Below are 26,896 nucleotides of genomic sequence, written 5' to 3'. Positions count from 1 at the left end.
ATGTACACCCGGTGTGCAACAAGTGCTTATCACCAGAGCACAATGAGGACAACTGTCCAGCTTGTGCTCGATTCAGGTTGAAGAAGACGCTTAGACTCCGACGTGCAGCGAGGCAAACTATGTCGAAGCCAGCGCCCGAACCGGTGAATATCTTCGACGAAGAGGACGATGAGGTCGTCGAGACTGAGGATCCAGAACAGCAGTCGGATCCCGGTTTGGAGCATGACTCCAACTATTATGAAGACGACGAAGAGAACGTCGAAGATGAAAACGTCGTCGAGGTAAAGGACGACGTATCCCCCATCGGAGACATTGATGACGACTCAAGCGATGAACCAGTCCCAACAGTGGGTACGGGCCCGAAACAGACACTCAAAGACTTCCAAGGGCTCAGGTCGAGGTATTGCCAGAAGGCCTTAGCCAAGATCATGAAGAACATTCTATAGCCCTCCGTCAAGGCCCGGCTAAGAATATATCACATGAGCCACCGGTCCAACTACTTAAAACGAAACCGAAAGCCATCGAGTCGAAAACAAAACTGCTGAAAACAGTCTTTGGATCGAAAAGCTCGAACCCATCGGAGTCGACGAAGAAAAAAGGTGTCGACGACCCTGCGGGGTCAAAAGTAAAGAGTGTCGAACCGAAGATCGGTGCGCTGAAGTCCACCATTAAAACCAAGAAAGTCGAACCGACAAAGTCGAAGTCGATGGACAGCGACACAAACAAAGGACTCGAGTCTCGGAAGCTTCTCAATCCAAAGCATTAAGTCGACAGGCCCCAGCTCGTCAAAGGCCTCGAGTCGAAATCCAAAAGCGCCTCGAAGGACCACGTCGAGTCGAGGCAGAAGAGCGCTCCTCCGACGCCACAAGCACCGAAGTCGACGCAGGGCCAAAAACTTATTGGCGAAAAGGCAAAATCGGTCGGGCCTCCACCGATGCCGGCCCCGAAGGTCAGTCTGTCTAAAGACACTATGCCACAGATAAAATTCGGACTGCCCCCGACTGCACTCCCTAAGGCGCTCAATCCAAAACCTGGGCTCGAAACACCCAAAAAGGTGTCATTGGGAAAAAGGAGTCATCCTCTAGAAGAGGACGTTATGTACCATGAGCCCTCATATGATGACCAGTCGAAGCTACATATCGACTCCGAATCTGGTAGACTTACTATTTATCAAAGGTAGATCAGGTCAGAAAATCCTCTGGAATCATACAAAATTGAACTCAAGAAGAAAAGGGATTCTTCAACATCACCTGTCCTTTTTGAGACTGTGAGGTACCATGGCCAGGACACTTCTGCATACTCACCCAAATCCACTACTGAGGATATGGGGTATGACAATGATGAACAATATAATTACCCTGCGGACACTAATCAGGATGACCAGACTCAAGCCTGGACAGACCCTGCTGACCAGGGGGAGTCACAGACTATTCCTGATACTCCTTCCTATCCTGTTAAAACTTCACCAACAGAAGATACAGCTGCGTTCAACGCTTTGATTGAAAGGGCAGCACAAAATCATGATGTGGACATGCATGCGTCCCAGTTAAAGAGGACTTCCTGTTTGACACTTTCTCCACTTCAGAGAAATCTGTTAAAACTTTGCCAATGCTAAAAGGTGTCCTTAAACACGCAGGGGACATTTTCAAAGACACCACTAAAGCAAGGGTTATTAACCCCAGAATTGAAAGAAAATACAGACCGGCGCCTGTGGACCCTACATATATTGAGGGACAGCTGTCATTAGACTCTTTGGTGGTCTCAAATGCTCGTAAGCGCGCCAACTCACAAACTACGGGTGATGCTCCAACTCCAGACAAGGAATCCAAAGTATTAGAAGCTTCTGGGAAAAGGGTGGCTGCTCAAGCAGCTAATATCTGGAGAATTTCTAATACACATGCCCTATTAGCCAGATACAATAGGGCGCATTATGACACTCTAGAGCAACTGCTGCAACATTTGCCTGAGGCCTACAAGGAGAGAGCAGAAATGCTAATCCAGGAGGGGAAACTCATATCCAACGCATCCATTAAATAAACGCTAGACGCAGCAGACACCGCAGCCAGGGCCATTAACACAAGTGTCATGCTCAGGAGACATGCTTGGTTGCGCATCTCTGGGTTCAAACCTGAAATTCAAACCACATTATTGAATCAGCCTGTGAACCCTGATTTTTTATTTGGTCCTGATGTGGACACAATCTTAGAAAAGATTAAAAAAAGACACAGAGACAGCCAAGTCTATGGGTGCCTTGCAGTCCCAACAACTCAGAGGAGGTTCCTTTCGTCGCTCCAGTAACAGAGGAGCTACACGAGGCCAGGCATCACAATAGATTCCATACAATAAAGGGAGCATGCAGACCACCTATAATAAGAACAATAGAGGTGGATACCGTGGCAACAGCAGCAAAAGCAGAGGACGAGGGAATAACAACACCAGACCCTCCGCCAATACTAAACAGTGACGCCTTGTCACTGCCCCCGGACCATGTGACACCGGTCTGGGGGCGATTACAACAGTTCCTGCCAGTCTGGGAGAGAATTACCACAGAGAGGTGGGTGAGACAACTTATTCAGTACGGCTATTGTCTAGAGCTAACTTCCATTCCACCCAACATACCCCCAAGACACCGTCCTATGTCCGCAGAGCACATAGACTTATTGCAGCAAGAAGTTATCAGCATGCTGCAAAAAGGGGCCATAGAACTCGTCCCCATACAGGAACAGGGTACAGGGGTATACTCGTTGTACTTCTTAATACCCAAAAAGGACGGGTCTCTCAGGCCAATACTGGATCTCAGGCCCCTAAACCAATACATCTTATCAGAACATTTTTACATGCTCACTTTACAACAGGTTCTTCCATTGCTCACTCAGGGAGACTTCCTCGCAACACTAGACCTAAAAAACGCATACTTCCACATAACAATACATCCTGCACGCAGGAAGTATCTCAGGTTTACCATACAAAATCAGCACTATCAATTCAAGGTCCTACCTTTCGGGGTGACAACAGCCCCCAGGGTGTTTACCAAGTGCCTAGCGACGGTAGCGGCGCACCTGAGAAGAAACCATGTCCACATCTACCCCTATCTGGACGACTGGCTCATCCAAGCAAAGTCAGTCCAGCAATGTGCCAGCCACATGTCTCGCACTATTCACCTCCTGCACAGCCTGGGATTCTCATTAAATTACGCAAAGTCTCATCTCCAACCCGCTCACATACAAAAGTACCTAGGAGTGACGATAGACACTCTGGTAGCAAAGGCAAAGCCAAACTCCGCGAGAATCAACAGTATTCAATTAATGATTCAGAAATTCAGACCCCAACACTCGCTCCCAGCACGGGTGTTTATGCAGTTGATAGGCATGATGGCCTCCTGCATCTTGATAGTCCCCCACGCGAGACTACACATGCGTCTGCTTCAGGAGTGCTAGCACGGCAGTGGAACCAGGCTCAAGGACAGTTAAAAGACCTAGTGTTGGTGACCGGTTGCGCATACAACTCTCTGCATTGGTGGAACCCACAAAACCTTTACAGGGGACGACTTTTCCAAGAGCCTGTACCACAAATAGTGCTGACGACGGACGCATCTCTCCTGGGCTGGGGAGCGCATGTCCTCCATTACACAGTACAGGGACTATGGACGACACAGCATAAGAAGATGCACATAAACCTGTTGGAACTGATGGCAATCTTCATGGCAAGGAAGGCGTTCAAGGTACATTTGTGCAACAAAGTCGTGTTGATCCGGACGGACAACATGACTGCCATGTACTACATACAGAAGCAGGGAGGGACACACTCTCCTCATCTAGCGCAAAGCATGTGCAAGTGGGCCATTCAGAGGAACATATTCCTCATGGCGGAACACCTCCCAGGCAGGGACAACCAGATGGCGGATCTGCTCTGCAGACACAGCCACCAGATGCACGAGTGGGAGATACATCCCTCAGTGCTACAACCGTACTTCCAGCAGTGGGGCTCACCCAGAGATAGACCTGTTCGCCGCAAGGGAAAACGCAAAATGCGAAAGCTTCACCGCCAGGTTTCCACACCCGCAGTCTCAGGGCAATGCGATATGGATGACCTGGTCAGGCAGGTTTGCGTACGCTTTTCCCCCAGCCCCGCTCATACCACTAGTGGCACGCAAACTGTGACAACACTCCATGACACTTATCCTTGTTGCTCCAACGTGGGCGAGGCAACCATGGTACACCAGGTTCCTAGAACTTTCCGTGTTGCCTCATCAAAGTCTGCGATTAACACCCAGTCTTTTAACGCAGAGCCATGGAGACATTTAGCACCCAGATCCGCAACAGTTGAACCTTGCGATCTGGCTCCTGAAGTCATAGAGTTTGGTTACTTGAACTTGCCTCCTGACTGTATGAATATTATCAAAGAGGCAAGAAGACCTACAACCAGAGCATGCTATGCGGCGAAGTGGAAACGATTTGTCATCTATTGTACCAATAATGACATAGATCCGCTAGATGCATCTACTCAAAACATCATATGTTACCTGTTACATTTACATAGATGCAATCTAGCCTACAGTTCCATAGGTATACATTTAGCTGCGGTGCCAGCTTATCTTCAGAACAGGCAACACCTTTCACTCTTCAGAGTACCTGCTATTTAAGCTTTTATGGAGGGACTCAAACGTGTCATTCCTCCAAGACACCCACCTTCACCTGTCTGGAACCTCAACGTGGTTCTAACCAGACTGATGGGACCACCTTTTCAACCTCTACACTCGTGTGAGATTCAATTCCTAACGTGGAAACTGGCTTTCTTAGTGGCGATTACATCACATAGGAGAGTTAGTGAGCTACAAGCCCTATCTATTCAGGAGCCATTCATACAAATTCATGCACATAGGGTAGTGCTACGTACAAACCCTAAATTTATGCCAAAGGTGGTATCCCAGTTTCACATCAATCAGACTATCGATCGTGTTCTTCCCAAATCCAGATTCAGTGGCAGAAAGAGCTCTACATACCCTGGATGTTAAAAGAGCTCTCCTGTACTATATAAACAGAACAAAACCTTTCTGGACAACTAAGCAACTGTTTGTTGCCTTTTCACCACAGCACAAAGGCAACCCCATTTCAAAATCAGGTATAGCCAGATGGATTGTCAAGTGCATACAAATTTGTTATCACAAAGCTAAACACACATTAACAGTTCCCCCAAGAGCGCATTCCACACGCAAGTTAGGGGCATCCATGGCTTTTCTGGGAAACATTCCTCTAGAAGACATATGTAGAGCAGCCACATGGACTACCATACATACATTTACCATACACTACTGCGTAGATGTACACTCCAAACAGCAAGCAGCTGTAGGACAGGCTGTACTCAAGACTCTTTTTCAAGCCGCTGCAGCTGGCACGGGCAACCGCCGCTAGGGGGAGACTGCTATACATTCTATGCACAGATATGAATTCAGCAGCCCACATTCCTCGAACAGAATATGCTACTTACCAGTATGCATCTGTTCTTGGCATGTAGGGCTGCTGACATTCATATCGCCCTCCCTCCTCCCCGGTGCCTGTCGCAGCTGTAGCACTCAGAATTATTCTATAGCATGCACATCACTTACTGTATCATACTCCATCCCTGCCACAATGGCGAAAAACAATCTGAGGATGGAGAGGATGCCCATGCGCACTGTAGTCCGGGGAGGAGCCCCCTATCTCGTGATACTTCGAAGACTCTTCCAGGACAACAATGTGCAATCATCCGGACCCAACACTAGGCGGCGATCTATGCACAGATATGAATGTCAGCAGCCCTACATGCCAAGAACAGATGCATACTGGTAAGTAGCATATTCCTAAACTAGAACACTTGGATAGTTGTTACCCACTGGAGCACCGGAGTACTCAAGTTACCTCACCCAGGGAAGCCGGGTGCATAAGTGTTCTTGCGTGTTGGGTTTCGTCGATCTATACTATGGAGAGCGCAAGAAAGTGCTGCAGGCAACCAGGAGGAAAGTGTCTGGGTGGATCCAAGGGTAGATCGGAGCAGTGAAGAACATGAAAGCAGAGGGAACAGAGTCTGGGTCACTAGCCAGTGACCAGGAAGGAACCAGGCAATGTCGAGATGCAATCAGGTGAGGAGGTAAAGCTTCTCTGCAGCCACGTGGACCAGGAGGCGTCAAGGACTACCAGGAGCTGGATATGGACTGTCCCACGAAGGCTCTAGCTGTTGGTGGTGTCTGTATCCGGATTGGACCCAACAAGCCTTACCAAAGGCAATTCACGCAGGAAGGGAAGATCAGCTTCAGTTCGGACCAGCAAGGTCTGAGGAGCTTCACAGGGAAGCTGCAGCAAGCCCGGAGCAACCAGGCAAGCAGTGTTGGATGTCTTCAGAGTGGCCACTAGCCAACGGGCTAGCAACGGCGAAGACGCGTCAAGCTGAAATGCAGGCGCAGGCCCCACGTGGCACTCGTGGAGTGTGGAGGGCTGAGCTTCGCTGCACTTACTGCTCGGAGCTGGGGCTTCTCAAACCCCAATGCACAACTTCGAGGGAGCCTCAGAAGCTGCACAGGTAGCAAAAAGCAGGTACTGCAGGATGTCCGGTCTCTCGTGTCCGCCACGGGTCTCAGCTTTGCTGTTGATGTGGCTCGGAATCAGAGAAGTCTGGAAGTCTAGATTCTGCGTCGCTAAGTCTTCGGGTTCCGGCGGGAGCGTCGACAAAGCAAACTCGCAAGTTACTGATGGTGCCTGTTTGCACAGGGTGGTCACTCCTTGACCACAAGGGTGATGTCTTCAGTCTTCCAGTCGAAATGGAACGTTGAAGGTCCAAGAGTTTGTTTCAGAGTTTCTATCCAGGATAATCTAATGTCTCTAGACACAGCTCCTAACTTTATACCAATCTAAGGAGCTGGATTACCTGCTAGGTCCCTCCTGTGGGTGGAACCTGAGAAGGGTGTGGTTACACCCCTTTCCCTTTGTCCAGTTTTGCGCCAGAGCTAGGGCTGGAGGGCCCCAGCAACTGGTTTGAACCGGGCTATGCATGGAGCACCTTGTTTGCCTCAAGAAAGGTGTCGAAGGAGGTGGAGAAGTTTGGCTCAAATGATTAGAGCGGCAGACCCTGAAGCAGAGGTCTGGTCCGGGACCAGGGTTCAATACCCGCCTCGGCGGGTCTTGGGCTCAATTTCCTCAGACCTGATAATTCTCGCCTCGGTACCTATTCTAATCATGGGTCCCACTCTGCAACTCTGGGCAATAGCTTGCTTAATCTCCACAACGGCCCCAACAGCGCTGGGATGCCTGGCTTCACCTTGGGGTGCCCAGGAGTGGACATTCCACAGGGAAAAACCAGGAAGGGTTCCTAAGCGGTATACGGACAGCGCCGGGACACCTTCATTGGAGGTAGCTGTGCGCTTTACAAATGGCATTTACATACATTACAGGCCTCCCCTGCCGGAGTTTCGTCCAGCAGCAGGAGGTCAGACTCGTGTCTGTGGCAGCAGCATCCATTTTGTGATGCTGAGGCTCTGTTTAACTTTAACCAGGTAAAGCAGTAACTACATGTCTTCTCCCTCTAGAAGGGTGGAATGCTACCCCTGCCGCCAGGACTGGCGGGGGGTAGTATTCCAAAGTGTTTGACACCTTACACGACATGTTTTATTTCAAGTCTATTTCATTTTCAAGTGATAACACTTGTTGCAGATTCGTTAAAACACAGCGTTAAGCCCACAACCCTAAACAGGGCCGGCCGCGAAATAAATCTGCGTTGGGGCCTTCGGGCCCGCACAGAAAGCACAATTTTACACAGCGTCTTGCCTACAACCCCACAGGGGCCGGCCGCGTGACATGATGCAATCTGTTGTATTTCGCGGACGTGCAGACAACCCAGATCCCTAAGATCATTGACAAGTAGTGAACGGGCAACTAGCCCAACATTTAAAGACAGCCCAACGGGGCTCAGTAGCCATAGGAGTAACCAAGAATCAGAAAAAAGAAAAGGAGAAAAAAAAGGGGGAAAGGAGGACACTAGAGGTGAGAGAAGAGAGTACAGCAAAGCAAAGATAGTGTGCGCTAAGGGGGGAGCAATGGGGAAAGGCCCAAGGCAACGCCCGCCTCAGGGGGTGTCTAAGGGAGCAGTCTACCGGGATTAGGAGCAATGGCATCTTAAGAGGCGCAGCGTTCTGAGCCTGGTAGGCATGTGACGCACATGTTCTATAGAGCAAAGGTATTGGACTAGGGGTTGCCAGACTGCCCTAAAACGTGTGTCGCTTGCTTGCAATCGCGCTGTGAAAAGCTCCATTTTTATGACATACCAGAGCTGCACAAACCAGGCTGCAATTGGGGGACTTCAGTTTCTTCCAGTAAAGGGCTATAAGCTGCTTAGCCGCTCCCAGCATCTGGAGCGTCAGGATCCAGTCACTGCAGGTGATTGTCTTAAGACTGGCAGGTTTGATGCCACGTAAGATCGTGCTCGTGGCTTCAGACAGGGGAAATCCCAGCACCCCCCTGATGTGGCTAAGGACCTCCTTCCAAAAAACGGTCAATATGGGGCACGCCCACCAAACGTGGATAAAATCCCCAGATGCAGACTGACACCTCCAGCACAGGGTTGAGGAAGTGGGAAACATCCTATGAAGTTGCTGAGGCGTATAATGAGTCAAGAGCTTGTAGGCATTTTCCTTTATCTTGGGGATATCTCGCCAAAGTCTATCCCACTGTGAGGGCTCAATGTCCATGCCAATCGCCAACTGCCATTGGTGCTGGTATGGATGAGAGGGTGTAGTCGGCGGGTGCTGCAGAATCTGGGAGATCATCCCTTTTGATCCCCCCGGAGAGCACGCCAACCTCTCAAAGTGTGTAAGTTCGCGCGTGCCCGCCTGATACATTGCCCCTCAGAAACCCAACGTCGCAGCTGGGCATACTGTAACCTCGCCTCTCGTGGTATACAAAACTCCTCCCGAAAGTGGTCAAAGGACTCCCTCATATAAGTCGCAGTCTCCTTGCGTCCATTTGTCAAAGGCGCGGGATCGGTGGGCTGGCGGGAAAAGCGGGTTCCCCGCTATGGGGGTGTTCGGAGTTGGAAAAGGGGTAAGGCGCCTGGACACAACTATGTTATCCCATATTTCTAGGACTGTCCTCGTGGGCACCGCCATATAAGCGCTCTTAGATCGGGCCGTCCGATGCAGCCATGCCAGGTACCAGATGGTGCGCCCCGTTACCGCTCGGTCCATATGCAGCCATCCCTTCTCGCTCTCCCTCATCCCCCATTCCCCCACGAAGCGGAGGTGCGAGGCCCAATAGTAGTCCACTGAATTAGGGCAGGCTAGTCCCCCCCCCTATCCCATGGTGTCATAAGGAGCTTCTGTGAGAACCGGGGTCGCTTTCCACCCCATATAAAGGACGTGAGCTCTCGCTGCAGGCTTCGTATACAGTGGAGTGGAATAGGAGTGCGAAGGCATTGGAACAAATACAAGATTTTGGGGAGGACCAACATCTTGATGGCGTTGAGTCTGCCCAACCATGACAACATCATAGATCTACACCTCCGTAGGTCTTCAAGGACCGCTCTCCGACACTCCCGCCAGTTCACCGACGTCCATGTGTCCAAGGAGGGGGGGGGGGGGGGGTCAGCAGGAGGCCCAAATAGTGAACATGGTGGTCGGCCCACTGATAGGGTACCATGTTTCTCAGAGGGGGTATCTCCTCTTTCGGAATGGAAGATTAAGGGCCCAGGACTTGTCATGGTCGATCTTGAGGCCAGAGGCCCTCTCGAAAAGGCAGAGGACCTTGTGCAGTGCCGGGAGAGACTCACGAGGGCGCATAAGAGTGAGGATAAGATCATCCGCAAAAAGCGCCACCTTGTTTTCCCGGCTGCCATGGGAGATACCATGAAAGTCAAGTGCTTGTCGAATCATCTCTGCAAGGGCAAACAGCAGGGGCGATAGGGGGCACCCCTGCCTTGTACCCCTATGAATAGAGAGCAGCGCCGTAAGTTGACCATTGACCCGAATCCTGGCCTGCGGCCCTACATATGGAGCCATGATCCTCGTGATCATCTTCGGACCCAGCCCAAACTTTTGCAGGACCGCCCGAAGGAAGGTCCAGTCCACCCGGTCAAAGGCCTTCTCCATGTTCAGCGACAGAAGGCAGGCCGGAATGTCCCAATGATGCACTTTCCCCACAAGGTGCGCGAGCTTGCGCACATTGTCCGCTCCCTGCCGGTTGCAGATGAAGCCGGCCTGATCCTGGTCCACGAGCCCCGGCATATAAGGATCTAGGCGTTTTGCGAGAAGCTTAGTATAGATTTAGAGATAAGTATTCAGTAAAGCTATGGGGCGGTAGGACGCACACAGCGTGGGGTCCTTCACAGGCTTCGGTATCAACGCAATCTCCGCCATGCCCATGTCGGAGGACGGCTCCTCGGTATCCGTGAAAGAGTTGAACAACCTCAGAAGGTAATGTCGAAGCTGTGACTGGAACGTGCCCTAAAAGGACAGGGGTAGGCCATCCGGACCCGGAGTTTTCCCCAAAGGAAGGTCCTTCACGGCTGCTGTTATCTCCTCCTCGAGGATAGGGCCCTCCAGAGTCTTCGCACACATTGGATGCATTGGCTTCCCCTCGTAGTTAGAATGCCCTCGACTGCTTCTGCAGAGGGAGTCTCCCTCTTATACAGGGCTGCATAATAGCCCTGAAATGCCTTGTGCTTGTCTGTCTCCGAGATAGCCCTATTCCCATCTGGGAGCTGGACATTGGCTATCTGGGCCCCGGCCGCATGCGCTCTCAGTCTCCCCACCAGCAGGCGGCCCACCTTATCTCCTCCCTCAAAATAGTGCTTCTTCAGCGCCAGCAGAGTTGGTGCGCAAAAGCCTGAGCTGCCTTCTCAGGTTGGCGGCTGCCGCCTGGACTCTAGTGAAGAATGCTCCCGATCCTTTAGCTCCGCACGCTTTATGTCCTTCGTCAAGCTGTCCTCCAATTTACAGGCCTCGCGCTTCCGCGCAAATGATAGAGAGGTGATGCGGCCCCGGATCGTGGCCTTAAAGGTGTCCAATACCACAGGAAAGGGCATCTCCGGGATATCATTACTAGTAAAGTAAGAGTCAATGGCAGCCCGGATGCTTTCAACGTCGGCTGCATCCCGGAGAATACTCGGCAGCAAACACAAACGCGCCTCCCGAGCAGGGTAATCAACAATTGCAGTGAGTCCAACGGTATAGGTTGTTCTTTTGGCTCTTTATGAGGGAGCTAGCTGTGTCTAGCCCCTCTAACGCTTACTGATGTATATAGGAGTGCGCGTATTTTTGGGAGTCTAACAGGCTCTTATATAGACCCCCAGTTTGTTTTTGTTATTTGAGTGAAATTGCTCTCCCATCCCCACAGCTCCACCATCAAGTGAGGTCCTCTTGAGCCCCTGCACTCTCGAGTGTTGGTGTTTGAGGCCCTCCTCTACCTGCAGGTTATACCTGCGCCTCATCCCTGGTGGACCAGTGGACCTCTGTCTCCGCTTTTCCTCTCTGTTTTTCACTCTTTTTTTTACCCCCATTTCAAGCTCTCCCTTCAATCTCCCTCTATCTCTTCATCCACTTTTCTGTTTTTTTCCAGTTTTATTCCACTCCCTTCCCTTCTTTACACCGTTTCTCGGCCGCTGCTGCCCCCGCAGCCACTTCGCCCGAGTGCGAGCAACCAAATCAGTTCCCCTACCCGCTCCCGCCTCTCAGCTGCCCCCCCCCTCCCTGAACCCTACTTAATGGCGGCCGCTGCTGAGACAGGTGAGCAAGACCACTGACTCATTGTCAGTGAAATTGCTCTCCCACCCCTCAAGTGAGACCCTCCTTAGTCCCTGCACTCTTGAGTGTTGGTGGCCCTCCTCCACCATCAGGTTATACCTGCGCCTCATCCCTAGTCGTCCAGTGGAACTCTGTCTCCTTCTCTCGCTCCGCTTTTCCTCTCCGTTTTTCCCTCTTTTTGTACCCTCATTTCAAACTCTCCCCTCACTCTCCCTCTATCTCTTCATCCACTTTTATTGTACTTTTCTGCTTTATTTCCCTTTTATTCCACTCCTTTCCCTTCTTTAGACTGTTTTCCCCACTGCTGCTGCCCCTGCAGCTCCTCCCCCCAGCACGACCAGTGCAACCATCCCAATCCAGTTCCCCTCCCCACTACCAGCTGTCCAGCCCTCCTCGACTCCTAGTTCATGGCAGGCCAAAGGCAAGCCTGTCTGCGACCAGGACCAGGAACCGTGGACATCCGCACCACCAACGCTACGACCCAGCAACACTCCACGTACTCAACCCAGGCCGCAATAAAAACTGCAAGCTAGCATAACCAGCCGATACCCATAGGCCCTTCAGCTGTCACTGCTGCCAGCACACCTGCAGCACCACCAGGAACACCGAACCAGCACAACCTGCCTGCAAGAAAACACCCGAACCAAAGACCCTGCAATCCATCCTCCGCAACGTCAGATCACTCCACAAACACGCCACCGAAATCTGGGACCTCCTCGACAGCACCAACCTGGACGTAGCATTCTTCACCGAAACTTGGAGCAACATCTCCAAGGATACAAGATCTCCAGGAAGGACCGCCCAACCCGCCCGAGAGTAGAAATCGCCATCGTCCACAACCCTCCGCCTGAGCACACTCCTCGACGAGCCCACAGACCTGATGAAATACCTTCACTTCAAGATACTCGCCAGCCCTACCCCCATCCTCCGGGGAACCCTCATCTACTGACCCCTGGACCCCACGGACCATTTGCCAACTCCATCACGGACATCTCCTCGCATGCGATCGCATCCACCAATTACACACTGCTGGGAGACATGAACTTCCACCTCGACAACCAGCTGGACCCCAACACCACATCCCTCCTGGAAAACCTACACAACATTGGACTCCACCAGCCTTGGAATCATCCTGGACTCTGAGCTCAAAATGGACCACCAGATCAACTCCGTCGCATCCTCCTGCTTCCACAACCTCCACCTCCTATGTAAGAACTGCAAATGGATCCCCCTCGAGCACAGAAAGACCGTCACTCACGCCCTCTTCACCAGCAGACTTGACTACGGCAACACACTCTACGCCAGAATAAACAAAAATCTAACCCGCAAGCTACAAAACATCCAGAAAGCCGCTGCAAGACTGGTCCTCAACCTGCCAAGACACTACCACATCTCCCAGCACCTGCGCACACTCCACTGGTTCCCCATCGAGGCTAGAATCACCTTCAGGATTCTCAACCACGCACACAAGGCCCTCCACGACACCGGACCACCATACCTGAAATGCTGACTCAAATTCCACACACCCCAAAGGACCCAAATATCAGCCCAGCTTTCCTATGCTGTGGTTCCCTGCACCAGAAAGACCAGATCGGGAGGCTGCTCCTTCTCCTTCCTCGTGGCCAGAGCCTGGAACACCCTTCCACTCCACCTCAGACAGACAACGTGGCTCCCCATCTTCGCGAGAATCCTCAAAACCTGGCTCTTAGACAGACCCCCTCTTTGATGGACTGGAACCTGCGCCCACCGCACCACCCCCAACCCCCCCCCCCCTTCAGCGCCTTGAGACCCTTTTGGACGAGTAGTTGCGTTCAACAAACATCAGATTGACTGATTGATTGATCCATCTTCCCATCCAAGACTGCAATTTTTCAGCCTTGTGGCTTTTTTTCCCCAGAACACTTGCTGGCACTCCAGACTTTGAGGACCTTTCTTCTCTGCACTTAGAAAACAACGGTAAATTACAGAAATGTCCAGATCTCTTACTGTGTGAAGATTGTACGGAAAAACAACTGCAGTGTCACTGCCTCCATGTTCTCGACTAGTGACTCATAAGGTCTGTAAGCAAAAGCCTACCTCTGGTATGGCTGGAGAGTTGAATGACCGAGTTCACACCTGATGGTGCCACATATCTCTGAAAACTTCCAGTATGTATCTGAAAAGGACTCGATGTTTCAGGAAAAACTGGAGGACCTGTTGTCAGTAGCCACATGATGCTTATACCCACCCACTTTGCCACTTTCAATGTGTTGTCTCATGCATCAGCAACAACACCCTCTTGAGCACCTGATGGTTATAGATGCAAATGTCAGCATACAGTCTGAAGCCTGAAGAGAACGTTTGTGACAAGGAATCTGCAGGATTATTTATCCATTCAGAACAAGCGTTACTGAAGGCAAGTCATTTACTCTGGACATTAGCATTTTATGAAGAAGGATTGTAATCTGCATGTGTCTAAATATGTGCCACTATTGAAAAAAAAGTCATAATCTTTAAAGACTTTTTGCAAGTGCAGTGAATAACCTTTATACATGCCTAATGTGGAAAGCTAGTCTATTTAAACTTTAATATCTGTCATAGTTTGTTTTCATTTCTTGTTATTTTTATTTTTTTACAAGTTTATATTCTTTCACAGATACATTGAATACATGTGTGACATGATGGCGGAAGAGCCTATTATTCCTCATGGCAAGCCGATACTTATAAGGACAATTGTCATGACACCTGTGCCTCTTTTTAGCAAACTTCGGAACGGTTGCCGACCTTTTTGTGAAGTTTATGTAAGGGATGAAAGAGTGCTAACTACATCACAAGAATATGATAAAATGACGTAAGTCCTAACTAACATACTATTTGCCAAGATGATTTCTAAATAGGCATTTCATTCTCTTCAGTCTATTATATGTCTCTTTGAAATTGATGCATGCTTAAACAAAATAAGCATCCCAACCTATCTCTACATATTTTTTTCAAAGTAACTCTTTATTATTTTTGTTTTCTTTGTTTCAGCTGAATACAGATAGAACCAACAAGGCCAGCACTAGAATATGTCTTCATAATTATGCATACTAGTGAAAGCACACATTGGTAGCTTGTACGGAATTCATCCATAATTGTGTAATACAGGACAATGTCAGTACACTAACTGTCACTGATCAATGAAAAAAGACATTTGGCAGGATATAGTACATTTGATAAACAGTTTTGACAGACGCTGGCGTTGTTAATCACAGCCATATAAGGAAGGAAGAACTTTATGGTACTTAAAAGACTCAGTTAGCAACCTCAGGAAGGAGCTATATTGGAGCAACAGTAATTAAAGAAAAGAGAAAAGTCAGTGTCTGTGGAAATGAGGAGAGAGACTAACAATCCAATCATGCAGTATCAAGATTTCTGGAATGAATGGGGGCATATTGGAGGCAGTCTTCTTCCCACTCCAGTGCTGTCATACATTTATTTATATGGGGTGGTGTAGGTGAAGGACACCAGGGAACTAAAAGATTGGGGATGTAGGAACCGCATGTAGGTGTTTGCCATACCAGTCTCCTAAAGGCTGCCGCTGAGAGGTTAACCCCATCTCTTCAGGGAAGTTGCTCATCTGCAGTGACCAACAACTCAACTTTGTATAACTCCTAGGTATCTAGAGATGAGACGACTGCTCAGAGTCATTGGCAATGATCTCCATATTCTTGTGTCCGCGGATGCCCATTTAAGAAGATCCTTCAGCCAGAAGTACAGCCACAGCAGACTTCCAGGTCATGGTGATACAGCCCTTCAGGAGAACGAATGCCAAGTTAATGTACTTATTTTTGCATGTCCAGGTAGTCTGTCCCAGCAGACCATGAAGTGAATCACACTGCAGTTGCAGCCCACAATCTCTGACCGATGGCGAGTCGTCACACCCCCCTCTCACCAACGAAGCAGCCAATCTGGGGCAGTCCCATACCATATGATACAAATCCGCATCTGCACAGGGGCATCTCGGACGGCACCCGGAAAGATACGGTGAAGGCGCATAGGGATCAGGTAGGTCTGGTGGATGTAAATGAATTTAGTATATTTTTGGTGGGAGTTCCTAGAGATCCCACATACTTGCTCTAGCACTTGGTTGCACTATTTGTACATCAACTCCTGACCAGTAGATTGAGCCCATTTGTCCCGTAAAACCTGGCAGGTTTGCACATGAGATGAGGTTCTATCAATGCGCTATAAAGCAGTGTTATCTCTTGAATACCAAAGCCATGCTCTAATAACGTTTGTAGAGCCGGGACATGGGCTGTTCAGTATGGTCCAGTCTCCACACAGCCCCAATAGCTGCTATCAAAGAATTGTAGGTCAGGAATTGACCCCTCATGAAACTTATCTCTGTCCCGGAGATCTTGGAAGGGCATCTGAAATTTGTGTTTATGATAACCCAGCATGACAACACTCGCATCTGTTCATGCATTCGCTTCGTGATTATCAGCAATCCTGTGAAATCCTGGGAGTACCAACAATGGCAGGGAAGGGGGCATGCGGGATAGGGCCACTGGGCTGGGTCACATATTTTTTTTTTTTTTTTTAATTTTTGAAAACCTTTATTGGTGCATCCACAGAAATACAAATACAAATACGGGCCCACAACCCTGAGGCCGGCCACGAAAACTGGTTGAGCACAGGTGCAAGCAATACGAAGGCTCAATAGCACGGCAATATCAGGAAACAATTAGTCATCAGTTACACTGGAGAATACCGGCCATCACGCCTAAGGAGCAATGAAGGTTAATTTTAAAATTTTTTAAAGTCTAGAAAGCAATGAAGGATAGGTGCAAAGGAGATCCGAGTCCGTACTTTAGTCCCACATGAGTAGGCAGCAGGAATAGTAGCAGCAGTCACATGAAACACCCCTTCAGAGTGGCAATACAGTAGAAAAGCAAAGCGGACAACAGGAACCACGCTCGTGCCACTCCCAGCGCCGCCCACTCCCAACCATCCTCTATCAAGACCCAGAAAGGAAAACAGTGTGAGAAAGCGCAGAAAATAGGAAAAAGGCCCATAGAAATCAAAAAGAAAAATAAATCTACCCCCCCACCCTACACCAATGCGGAGGCTACGGCCTACCCCCCCCCGACAATGTGCCTGTCGCCCCATAAAGAACCCGAAATGCAGTTCAAGGAAAAGAAGAGAAGAAAGAAAAAGAGGAGAAAGATAATAAGAGAAGCCAGAAGAGAGGAGAAGAGACAGCAAGAGATGCCGAAAGAAGGAAAGAAGAGAGAAAAGAAGAATCCAGAAATGCACGGTAGCACACAGGGAGAGAGAGAAGATTACACTCCCCTACTACTCCCAGGAAAGGGGAAAAGCGGGGAGGAGCCCACCCCTCAACCGAACTCCCGGCTTCCCTCACCGACAACGCCTCCGGCGCCATACATCACACCATAACCAAAAACTGTATTACCAGTAAGGCAGTAGCTGTAACACACAGTACCCCAGTCCAGCACAAGCTCACCCCCCCCCAGCAGGTGAAATAAACAGCAGGAGAAATCGACAGTACTGTGCAGGAGCCAATCAGAACATTAAAGACTAACCAACCACTATCACAAAACTTGGTCCAGTCCGGGTCTGCGCCAGTCGAGCCAATCATTACAACCACAGACAGTCCATCAACCCTGTCCGGAACGATAGAATTCTGCCAGGCCCGTCCATTGCTGCGAGACGTCTTGGACCAGGACAAAGAAGCAAAATGGCCGCCCACGAAGAGAGGGGACCGTGAAGCCTTCATGCGCCACAGGGTCCCAAACAGTGCAAAAGCATACCCCAGGGGCTCCACTGATAGGGACAGCGAAGGGGACAGGTGACGATGCAAAAGAGCTGCCAGGCACCGGTGGATAGTTTGTAGGCAAAGTCGTCACGCCGATAGCAAGGGGTACTCCTGCAACTGTAACTTCGTCGACAGTCAGACTCGATACTTCGTAGCCAGGAGAATACCCCACCGCCCTCTCTGTAGTCGGCAACATTGTATCCCCTTCAAATTGAAACAGGGGCGGCGGGGGTTCATCCAGTCGAGATCGCGCTCTGCCTGGCAGTGCTTCATCGAGCCCCCGGGCCAGCGCCCGGGCAGTGCTCCGCATTTCAACCTTCAGGGCCATGAGAGCGGCCATGATGTCGCCACAGGTCGGGTCGCTCCTAATCAGAAGCCGGTCCGCGATGACCCCCCGTACACCCGATGCGGTCACCGGCCCCGGGGCGCGTGGGTCCCCAGCCTTTGCAGACCCAGTATCAACTAGCGCTCCGGCGGTGAAAACAGGCGCCATGTCCTTGCCCGCTGCACACAATGAGCGGCGATACCAGGGAAGAGAGCGGCCGCTGGAATTGCAACAGTGTAGCCGCCGGGGAAACTCCGTAAGCAAAGCGAAGGCAGCACAGGATAGGAGTCCTCCACGTTTCCCGGGGGCTAGCAGTCGTCCACTACGGGGAGACGCTCCAAGATGGAGTCCGCCCCTGCCTCAATGGGGTGGCAGGGGGGGGAAGCTAACCGTGGGAGGGGGCTCCAGCGTCGTCTATGCCTCAAGTTGTGCGGAATAGAGTCCGACCCAGGTGGAAGGGTCCGACTCCTATCGTCCGAACAACGCTCTAAGCCCCCGTGGTCTGCAGCGTCTCACCAGCTCGTCTCCCCATCTGAGTCTCTCGGCGTCCAGCGGCGGCCATCTGCGCAGGGTACAGGGGGAAGCGCCGGAGGTCAAAACCCATCGAGTCCAACACTGATTCCGCCGGCAAAGGTACCAAAAGGACACCAGTCAGTTCAGCGTCAGCATTCCACGGTATTAGGACGGCGCCGGGCAGGATAAAGGGTCAGGATAGTCAAAGAAAGCCAGACGGCTTGCGGAGCCGGGAGTTCAAGCGTCTGTCCCGTCCGCCATCTTGGCTCCTCCCCGCTGGGTCACATATTGATCCCAGAAGTAGTAAGCCATTCTAATCAGGTGCCCATCTGCCTCGTATCCAGTCTGGGGTCCATCAGCCAGCCTAGGATATCTTGCCTGCCCAAATATCAGATGACGCACGCTTGCCCAGGTGTGGGGCTTATTCCAAGCCACCTCATGGGCCACTGCATAATACAGTTTGTATTGTGGCACGCCTAGCCCAAAGCATCGCATAACCCCACAATTGTAATGCCAACCCATGAAATCAAATGCTTTCTCAGTATCTAACGAGAGTGCCACGCCAGGTGGCGTCTCGGGTGATTACTCATATGTGAGGCAGAACAACTGGCGAAGATTAAAAACATGTGTTTCTTCCTAGAGTAAAGTCATTTTGGCTCCTGTGCACCACGTTAATGATGTACCGCAGCAGACGATTCAGAACAATCTTCCCCAGGACTTCACAGTTCTTATTGAGTAGTGACAGGTACTGGTTAGAGTGCACCTCCAATGGGTTCTTCTCAGGGTTGGGGAGTACCATCATCACTGCCTTCCGCAGTGATGGTGGGAGGGTGTCTGCTGCCTTAACTGATTAAACAGTTGAAAGAGCTGCAGTGCAAGCAGGGCGCGGTATGTCGAGTAGAACTCTACAGGGAAGAGCTGTGGAGAGGATCATAGCAGGGTATCATACTGTCCAGGTACTCTGATAGTGCAGGTTCTCTGATCCTGCGTCTTCCTGATAGAGGGCACTGTAATAATCGAAGAAGGCCCCGTTAATGGCTATCTGCAAGGTAAATATGTCGCGAGTCAGGAACCTAATGGCCATCAACCGGGGCTCGTTATTCTCAGAGCGCAACAACCTTGCAAAGACACGCCCAACCTTATCGCCCTCTGCGTGCTGGTTAGCGGTATATTCAGCGTAGTCTAGTTTCCCCAGTCTATCCAGCTGATCCCCATGTTCTGCCCTGGGAGAGGTAAGTACATCTCTCTGACCCTCCCCTGTCCTGAGCGAATATCAGCCACACGGATTGCATCCTCTGACGCCGTCAACTCTGGCTGCAAGATCACTTTTATGCCATATTCGGTCTTAATACAAAGACCCCTTATGACCACCTTGAATATGTCCACTCCACCCTCTATCTAATGCGGTTGCCATGTTAAGTTCAAAGTATCGGAATACATGCATACCCACAGTCTATCGAAACACAGTACCTTGGAGCTAGCACCTAGGCAGCCTCCACTTACGAATCAGGGTCCGACGTGTACCCCAACTCAACGCCACACACAGAGGGCTTTGATCCGATAACTTGCAACCCAGATATTCAGCCACTTGAACAAAGTGGAACATGTCGGGGTTGCCCAGAAGGAGATCAATTCTTTGTATGGAGCTGTTGGACCTGCGAGAAATGGGAGTATTCTCACGCAAGGGGATTCAGAGAGTTTCAGATATCATGCAGTCTACCATGCCTTGGTCAATCAGCTAGAGGAGTGGTGCTATGCACGTGAAGGTCAAGTACACAATTAATATCCCTCCATCCCCCTGAGGCATGGGGCTTGTAAATCATAGAGTAATGTTGGTGTGAAGGTTTCTAGGAAATGAGATTGTCTCGTGTTGGGTGTATAGAGTGCCACAAAATCAATAGGCACACCGTCCAGTTCTCAACTACTATGTGTTGGCTCTCCTGGCCTACCCTTTTCCACACAATCTTACAGGCTACCATGGGCACCACCCAGATAAGCACCCCTCATACATATGCTGAGTAGACAGTACCCACCACCTGACCCCTCCAGTGGCATCGAAAGGACAAAAGCTCAACTGATGATGTTCCTTTCCTTGAGATATGCAAAGTGGATGTGCCTGCTGTAGGAGAGTAGGGTCTGCAATCCTATGATCACCCAGATTTTTTGCTTTTGTTTCACTGGTTTTACGACTTTCTCTGGCTGTGGGCCTGCTAATCAGACCCACAGCCTGGCTGTTCTCTTTCTAAATTACGATATGTACCCTAGGTGCATTTACCAATTGGTACTGGGCCACCTTATCAGACCCCGTAACGCAGGGCATAGGTGTACCCAGGGCCGCCAGGGGCTGAAGCATGTATTATGCCACCCCTGGCTGGCCTCCTAAATTTGACACAACTGGCTGCACGACAGCTGGGGCGAAGACGTGTAATTACCCTTCGCTTTAGGTATAGTAGCTCTATATCTAACCATACAATGGACACCCGAGCTCCTATCAGTCACTCCTATGGCAGGCCTTAACAATCCTGAAGGCAGAGTGCGTGGGCTCGTGTGAGCTAGGTTCAGGCCCGAGCCGAGCCCGGTTGCAGCTTGCGGAATCAAGACCCAATGGCTGTTCCATGATAACGCGTACCATATCGGTAACTCCGGTGTCGCGTTATCAAGGCATGTCGAGTAAGGTGTCATACGAATCGGGGTGCTGCCCTCTCACCAATTCTGGCGATGAGGTTAGCATTCCACCCTTCTAGAGGGACACGACATGTACGTAACTGTGAACCCCGGTTAAAGTTAACTGAAGCCTCAGCTCCACAAAATGGATGCTGCCACCACAGACACGAGTCTGACCTCCTGCTGCTGGGAGTCCTTCCAGCGAGGAGCGCTCGGACAAAGGGTTTCCTGTCGAGGGCGGTGTTCGCACCGTCCCAGACAGGGTTTGTGTATTCTGGGTAAGTAGGGCTTTTGCGAGAAGGTGACTGCGGAGTGGCACCCCGGTGCTCACTACGCATCTGCCGGTTAGAACCAGTTCCAGGGGCGACAGCCCTGGCCTGGGGAAAGTCCGGTAGGGGAGAGGGGTGTAACTACCCCCTTCCTGGTCCCACCCTTAGGGCAGGACCTAGTCATGTACCCACCCCTTTCTTTAGGATAAAGACCGGAGCGGGGACCCTTCCAAATTAGATCATCTTTGATTCAAGAACTACTTTCTACGAAAGGACATTCAAGACTCTTCTCAAGATTTCTCCCTTGTGACTAAGGAGTAGTCACCCTGCATCAGCAGGCACCATCTAAGAACTCTGCGGTTTGCTGTAAGTCCTTCCTCAAGGAATCCGACGGCCCAACTCGACGAGAACCGACTTCCCTGGCACCTCTGACCTCTACCCACGTCATCAGCGCAGCTGTGATCTGTGGGTGCGACGAGACCTCGAGGGACCGGCCATCATCAGAACCTGCACGCTCTTAAAAACCAGCACGACCATCGAGGTAACTCTCTGGTGAGTGCTCTGGGGTCCGAGAAGCCCCGACCCTGAGCCGCTCCAGCACCGAAGTGCAGCCTCCCAGCATCTCCACGATCTGCGTGGGGCCCTTCTGCTCGCTGCTCAGCACGTTGTCTGGTCACTAGCCGCTGGCTTGTGCCCTTCTGTGACGACATCCGACAATCAACTCTGCTGGTCTGGTTGCTCCAGACTGGCCCTTGCTTCCATCTTTGCGAGAAGCACCCCGGGCCCTCCTGGTCCACTCAAGACGCCATCTTAGGCCCACCACGTGGCCCTGAGATTTGCCAAGGCTTGTTGCCCCATCCTGGGCCCAGCGACGCCGACAGCATCATCCTTCGTGGGACAGCTCGCACCTCCACCGTGGTCGCCGACAACGCCTCCTGGTCCGTGAGACTGCAGAGCCTAGCGTCGCCCACTCACCTGGTCGAGGTGACAGCCAACCGGTGCCCTCCTGGTACCCTCTGACTACTGGCTAGTAGTACAAACTTGGTCCCCTCTGCTTTCAGGTATCAACACTCTCTGATCCAGGCTTGGATCTCTACGAACTATTCAGCACTGGTCGCCGGCCAGCAACTCCTTTTCTTCCGGCTCCTGGCTCGTCAGCGAAGACCCCGACGCCTGTAAGACTTGTGCAGCCGCAGCCCTCGTGGCTAGGTAACTCGGCATTTCAGTGCCTGCATAGCCTCCTTACTCTAGGGTCCCGAGTCCCTCGCTTCCGACTTGCCTTATCGGGTCCGCCCGAGACCTTAAACTTTCCGTGTCCTCGGACACTTGTTTTAATTGTGCACTTGAAGTATTTGCTAAAGAGATTTGGTTTGTGCTTAGTACCCTGTCCTCATAAAGAGTACAGGGCTGTTGTGATTCTTAATAAATATACTGTTTATTTTCATAACACTTGTGTGGTGTCCTTTCACTGGGTGTTCAAGGGGTACATGTGTGGTAAACAGCTGGCTTAACGCGCCCTCTCGAGTCTTTAGCCTTAGACTGCTCGTATCCACGCTACTAGGATAGCTGGTCTATAGGTTGACTTACAACCAAACACCATAAGGGTCGTTGGAACGATACATAGCGGTCGCTAGAATAGCGAACGTTGCATATCGGGCCAACTTCTCACATTGGTGAGCAGCGGTTGGGATTTGAGCTTGCTGTTGTTTTACCACACGTATCCTAAGAATATCTTGTTGAAAGATCGCACAAGTACTGTTAGTACATATAACTAAAGCTTAGAATACTCTGAGTTCTACTGAACCAGCTGTTGTAGCTCCTCAAGGCTTAGCACACCTTGGCTACAACTCTTAGCAAGGGAACAGTAGGTAAACACGTAGTGTAGGTAGGTGCATCACTTACACCACACTAGAAACAGTATGTCGGACAAAGGAGGAAACTCTGGGTCTCCCCTTGTGTCAGTTGACCCTCCACAGGTCATCCCTTCAGGATATACTGTGCTGAGCTTCAAGGAGTTAAGACAGCTATGTCACTCCAGGAAGATCAAGCAGGGGTCTAACCCCACAACGTCCTTTCTGATTGGTCTCTTGGAGACTTATGATGCCAGAAGGGCCGAGAAACTTCTTAGCTCTTCTAATCCAGAAGGAGACATGCCTCCCCTTGAGGGAACCAGAGACGATCCTGACCTCATCCACCTCGCAACTGAGAACGAAGATGTGGAGGATGATGAGGATCCCTCTGGGGATGAGGCAGATAAGGGACAGGTAGAAGTCGTCAGACTAACCCGGTCCAACTTAAGCAAACATGATAGTGGTACTGGGGGACCCCCGGCGCTACTGTCAGGTCCGCTTAACATTGGGAATGGACGAGCCCGATCTCTGTCGAGAGACTCTGGCGGATCCCTTCGAACCAATGGCTCTCACAACTCTTCTCAGAGAGGGATGACGTCCCCTCAGAGGAGAGTGTACGAAGCTAAGGAAAGGGCAGCTAATCTGAGGATCGAAAGGGAAGAACTTGCCCTGGCCAAAGAGCGGCTTGCCTTTGCGAGAGAGCAACAGTTAAGTGGGGCAGTCCCCACTGGTGGCAGCAATGTACCTAGCAATAGGGAAAAGAGTTTCGATACGAAACACCTTGGTAAGATAGTGCCCCCCTTTAAACAAGGGGACGACATCCACAAATGGATTACTGCTTTGGAGAGGGCCTGCACGGTACAAGGCGTTCCCCAGAGTCAGTGGGCAGCTATCTTGTGGCTCTCCTTTGAAGGAAAAGGAAGAGACAAGCTCCTCACCACAAGGGTGGAGGACGCTAACAATTACCAAGTCTTGAAGAATACACTCGGCCTAACCACTGAGCAGTACAGGGTGCTGTTCAGGGATACCCAGAAAACGCAGTCTCAAGATTGGTCTGATTTTGTCGATTGTGCCACTAAGGCTTTTGAGGGCTGGTTGCTGGGCAGTAAGGTTACTGATTACGAAGGATTGTATAATTTGATGATGAGAGAACAAATTTTAAACAATTGTCAGAACCAGTTGTTGCATCAGCATCTTGTCGACTCGGATCTGACCTCTCCCCAAGAATTGGGAAAGAAGGCAGACAGATGGGTTCGTACAAGAGTTAAACAGAACCAGGGCCAGAATCAAGGTGGTCAGAAGAAAGCAGACCAGAAGGGTAAAGATTCTAAAGGGGAACAAAATGACCAGAAGTCTTCGACAGGTCCCCAACAACCCAAAGAGGGTGGGGGTCAGGCTCCCCAAAAGAAGAAAGAAGGCCAATCCAAAAGATGGTGCCAGTACTGTAAAAGTAAATCTCACTGGTTTAGTGAGTGCACCAAGAAAGGAGGAGGGCAGACTCCTGCCACTGCAGCCCCTAAGGCACCTGTGCCCCCTAGTACAGTCAGCAGTGGTAGTGCGCCTCCCAAGGGTTTAGTAGGGTTAACCCTGGGTTCTGAGGGGCGTGACAACTTAGTTGGCACACTCACTCAGGCTGTCCTTGTCAGTACAGGGGACGCGGACGTGTCCCCTGACATAAGTCCCAATACCTTGGGCAAATACCGACAGACGCCTTTCATAAATGGAAAGATGGCTCAGGCCTATAGGGACACTTGTGTCAGCGTCACCATGGTGACGCCTAACTTTGTGGACCCTGGACAGATCATGCCAGGTACAGAATTCCTGGTGACCAATGCAAGCAATGTCACTACCAATCATAGTATGGCAATTGTAGCTTTCTCCTGGGGAGGGGTAACTGGCCAAAAGAAGGTTGTATTTAGTCCAGACCTCCCAGTGGATTGTTTGTTGGGCAATGATTTGGAGTCATCACAATGGTCAGAAGTGGAGCACCGGACTCACATGGAAATGTTAGGTTTGCCAGCACATGTGTTCGCTGTGACTAGGTCACAGGTCAGGAAATGCCCCACTGAACAGGTGCTAGATCCTGGAACAACGGACCAGACACCTCCCAAGAAAAAGAGCAGTAGGGTTAAGGCTGCGCCTTCCCCCTTGCCCCAGGTCGAGGATCAAGTCTCAGAGGAGGCTGACCTACAAGAATTGAGGGAAACTGAGCCTAGGGAATTCGAACTTGATCAAGTTGAATTCTTGGGTTCAGGGGGACCCTCAAGGGAAGACCTGGGGAAGGACCAGTTAGACTGCCCTTCTCTTGAACCCCTCAGACAGCAGGCTGCTGGGAACGCCACAGGTACCCACAAGGTATACTGGGAAGATGGACTCCTGTACACTGAGTCAAGAGACCCCAAGCCTGGCATGACCAGAAGGCTGGTTGTACCCTTGTCTCAGCGTGGTTTCCTACTTACCTTGGCCCACGAGATTCCCTTAGCAGGTCACTTAGGCCAGACGAAAACGTGGGACAGGCTTGTCTCACACTTTCACTGGCCTCACATGAACGAAGATACCAAGGAGTTTTGCCGCTCCTGTGTCACTTGCCAAGCCAGTGGTAAGTCAGGTGGCACGACAAAGGCCCCCCTTATACCAATGCCTGTGGTGGGGGTGCCCTTTGAACGGGTGGGGATCGACATCGTCGGTCCCATGGAACCACCTACAGCATCAGGGCACAAGTTTATACTGGTGGTAGTGGATCATGCCACCAGGTATCCTGAAGCTATTCCCCTTAGGACCACTACAGCACCTGTTGTGGCACGAGCCCTAGTTGGAGTATTCTCCAGAGTGGGCTTCCCTAAGGAGGTCGTCTCCGACAGAGGTGCAAACTTTATGTCGAGCTACTTAACTGCTATGTGGAAGGAATGTGGTGTCAACTACAAGTTCACTACACCCTATCACCCACAATGCAATGGGCTTGTTGAGAGATTCAACAGGACCCTGAAAGGGATGATTCATGGACTACCGGAAAAGCTTCGGCGTAGATGGGACGTCCTGATCCCCTGCCTCTTGTTCGCCTACAGAGAAGTCCCACAGAAGGGGGTTGGCTACAGCCCTTTTGAACTTCTGTACGGGCATCCTGTAAGAGGACCCCTGTGTTTGGTGAAGGAAGGATGGGAGAGACCTCTCAAAAAGCCTGCAGCCAACATAGTGGACTATGTGCTTGGCCTCCGCTCGCGGATGGCTGAATACATGGAAAAGGCATCCGAAAACCTTAAGGCCAGCCAAGAACTCCAAAAAGCTTGGCATGACCAAAAGGCTGTCTTGACTGTTTACCAGCCCGGACAGAAGGTGTGGGTGTTGGAGCCAGTGGCCCCAGCAGCACTCAAGGACAAATGGTCCGGGCCCTACACCATCCTGGAGAAGAAGGGAGAGGTCACCTACCTGGTCGACCTGGGAACTCCCCGGAGCCCCCACAGGGTGCTTCATGTCAACAGGCTAAAAGCATATGTCGACAGGAAGGACATGAGTTTGCTCATGGCCCTAGATGAGGGACAGGAAGAGGAGAGTGACCCTCTCCCCGACCTGCTCACTCAGAATCCTGACGATGGATCGGTAGACGGTGTTGTCTTTTGTGGCAGCCTCTCCGAACATCAGCAGAGCGACTGTAAACAGGTTCTTCAGTCGTTCAGGCATATGTTTTCTCTAACACCCAGTCAGACCGATTGGTGC

General features: G+C 50.9%; 1 protein-coding gene across 4 annotated transcripts in view; it reads left to right on the top strand.

Moving 5' to 3' along the window:
- The window catches only part of GAK (cyclin G associated kinase), a 1,908,861-nt gene that overhangs the window by 990,265 nt on the left and 891,700 nt on the right, over nucleotides 1-26,896 (top strand). For all 4 annotated transcript variants that reach the window (XM_086961822.1, XM_086961820.1, XM_086961821.1 and 1 more), the window contains exon 16: nucleotides 14,400-14,594. In XM_086961822.1, coding sequence (XP_086817948.1) covers nucleotides 14,400-14,594 — 195 coding nt within the window. The remainder of the gene's footprint in view (nucleotides 1-14,399; nucleotides 14,595-26,896) is intronic.

This window comes from Lissotriton vulgaris, chromosome 3_1, assembly GCF_964263255.1.
Source record: "Lissotriton vulgaris chromosome 3_1, aLisVul1.2, whole genome shotgun sequence".
In the NCBI taxonomy this organism is placed as follows: domain Eukaryota; kingdom Metazoa; phylum Chordata; class Amphibia; order Caudata; family Salamandridae; genus Lissotriton; species Lissotriton vulgaris.
Note: the sequence above shows the minus strand (reverse complement) of the source record. Positions and strands in the feature narration are given on the sequence as shown.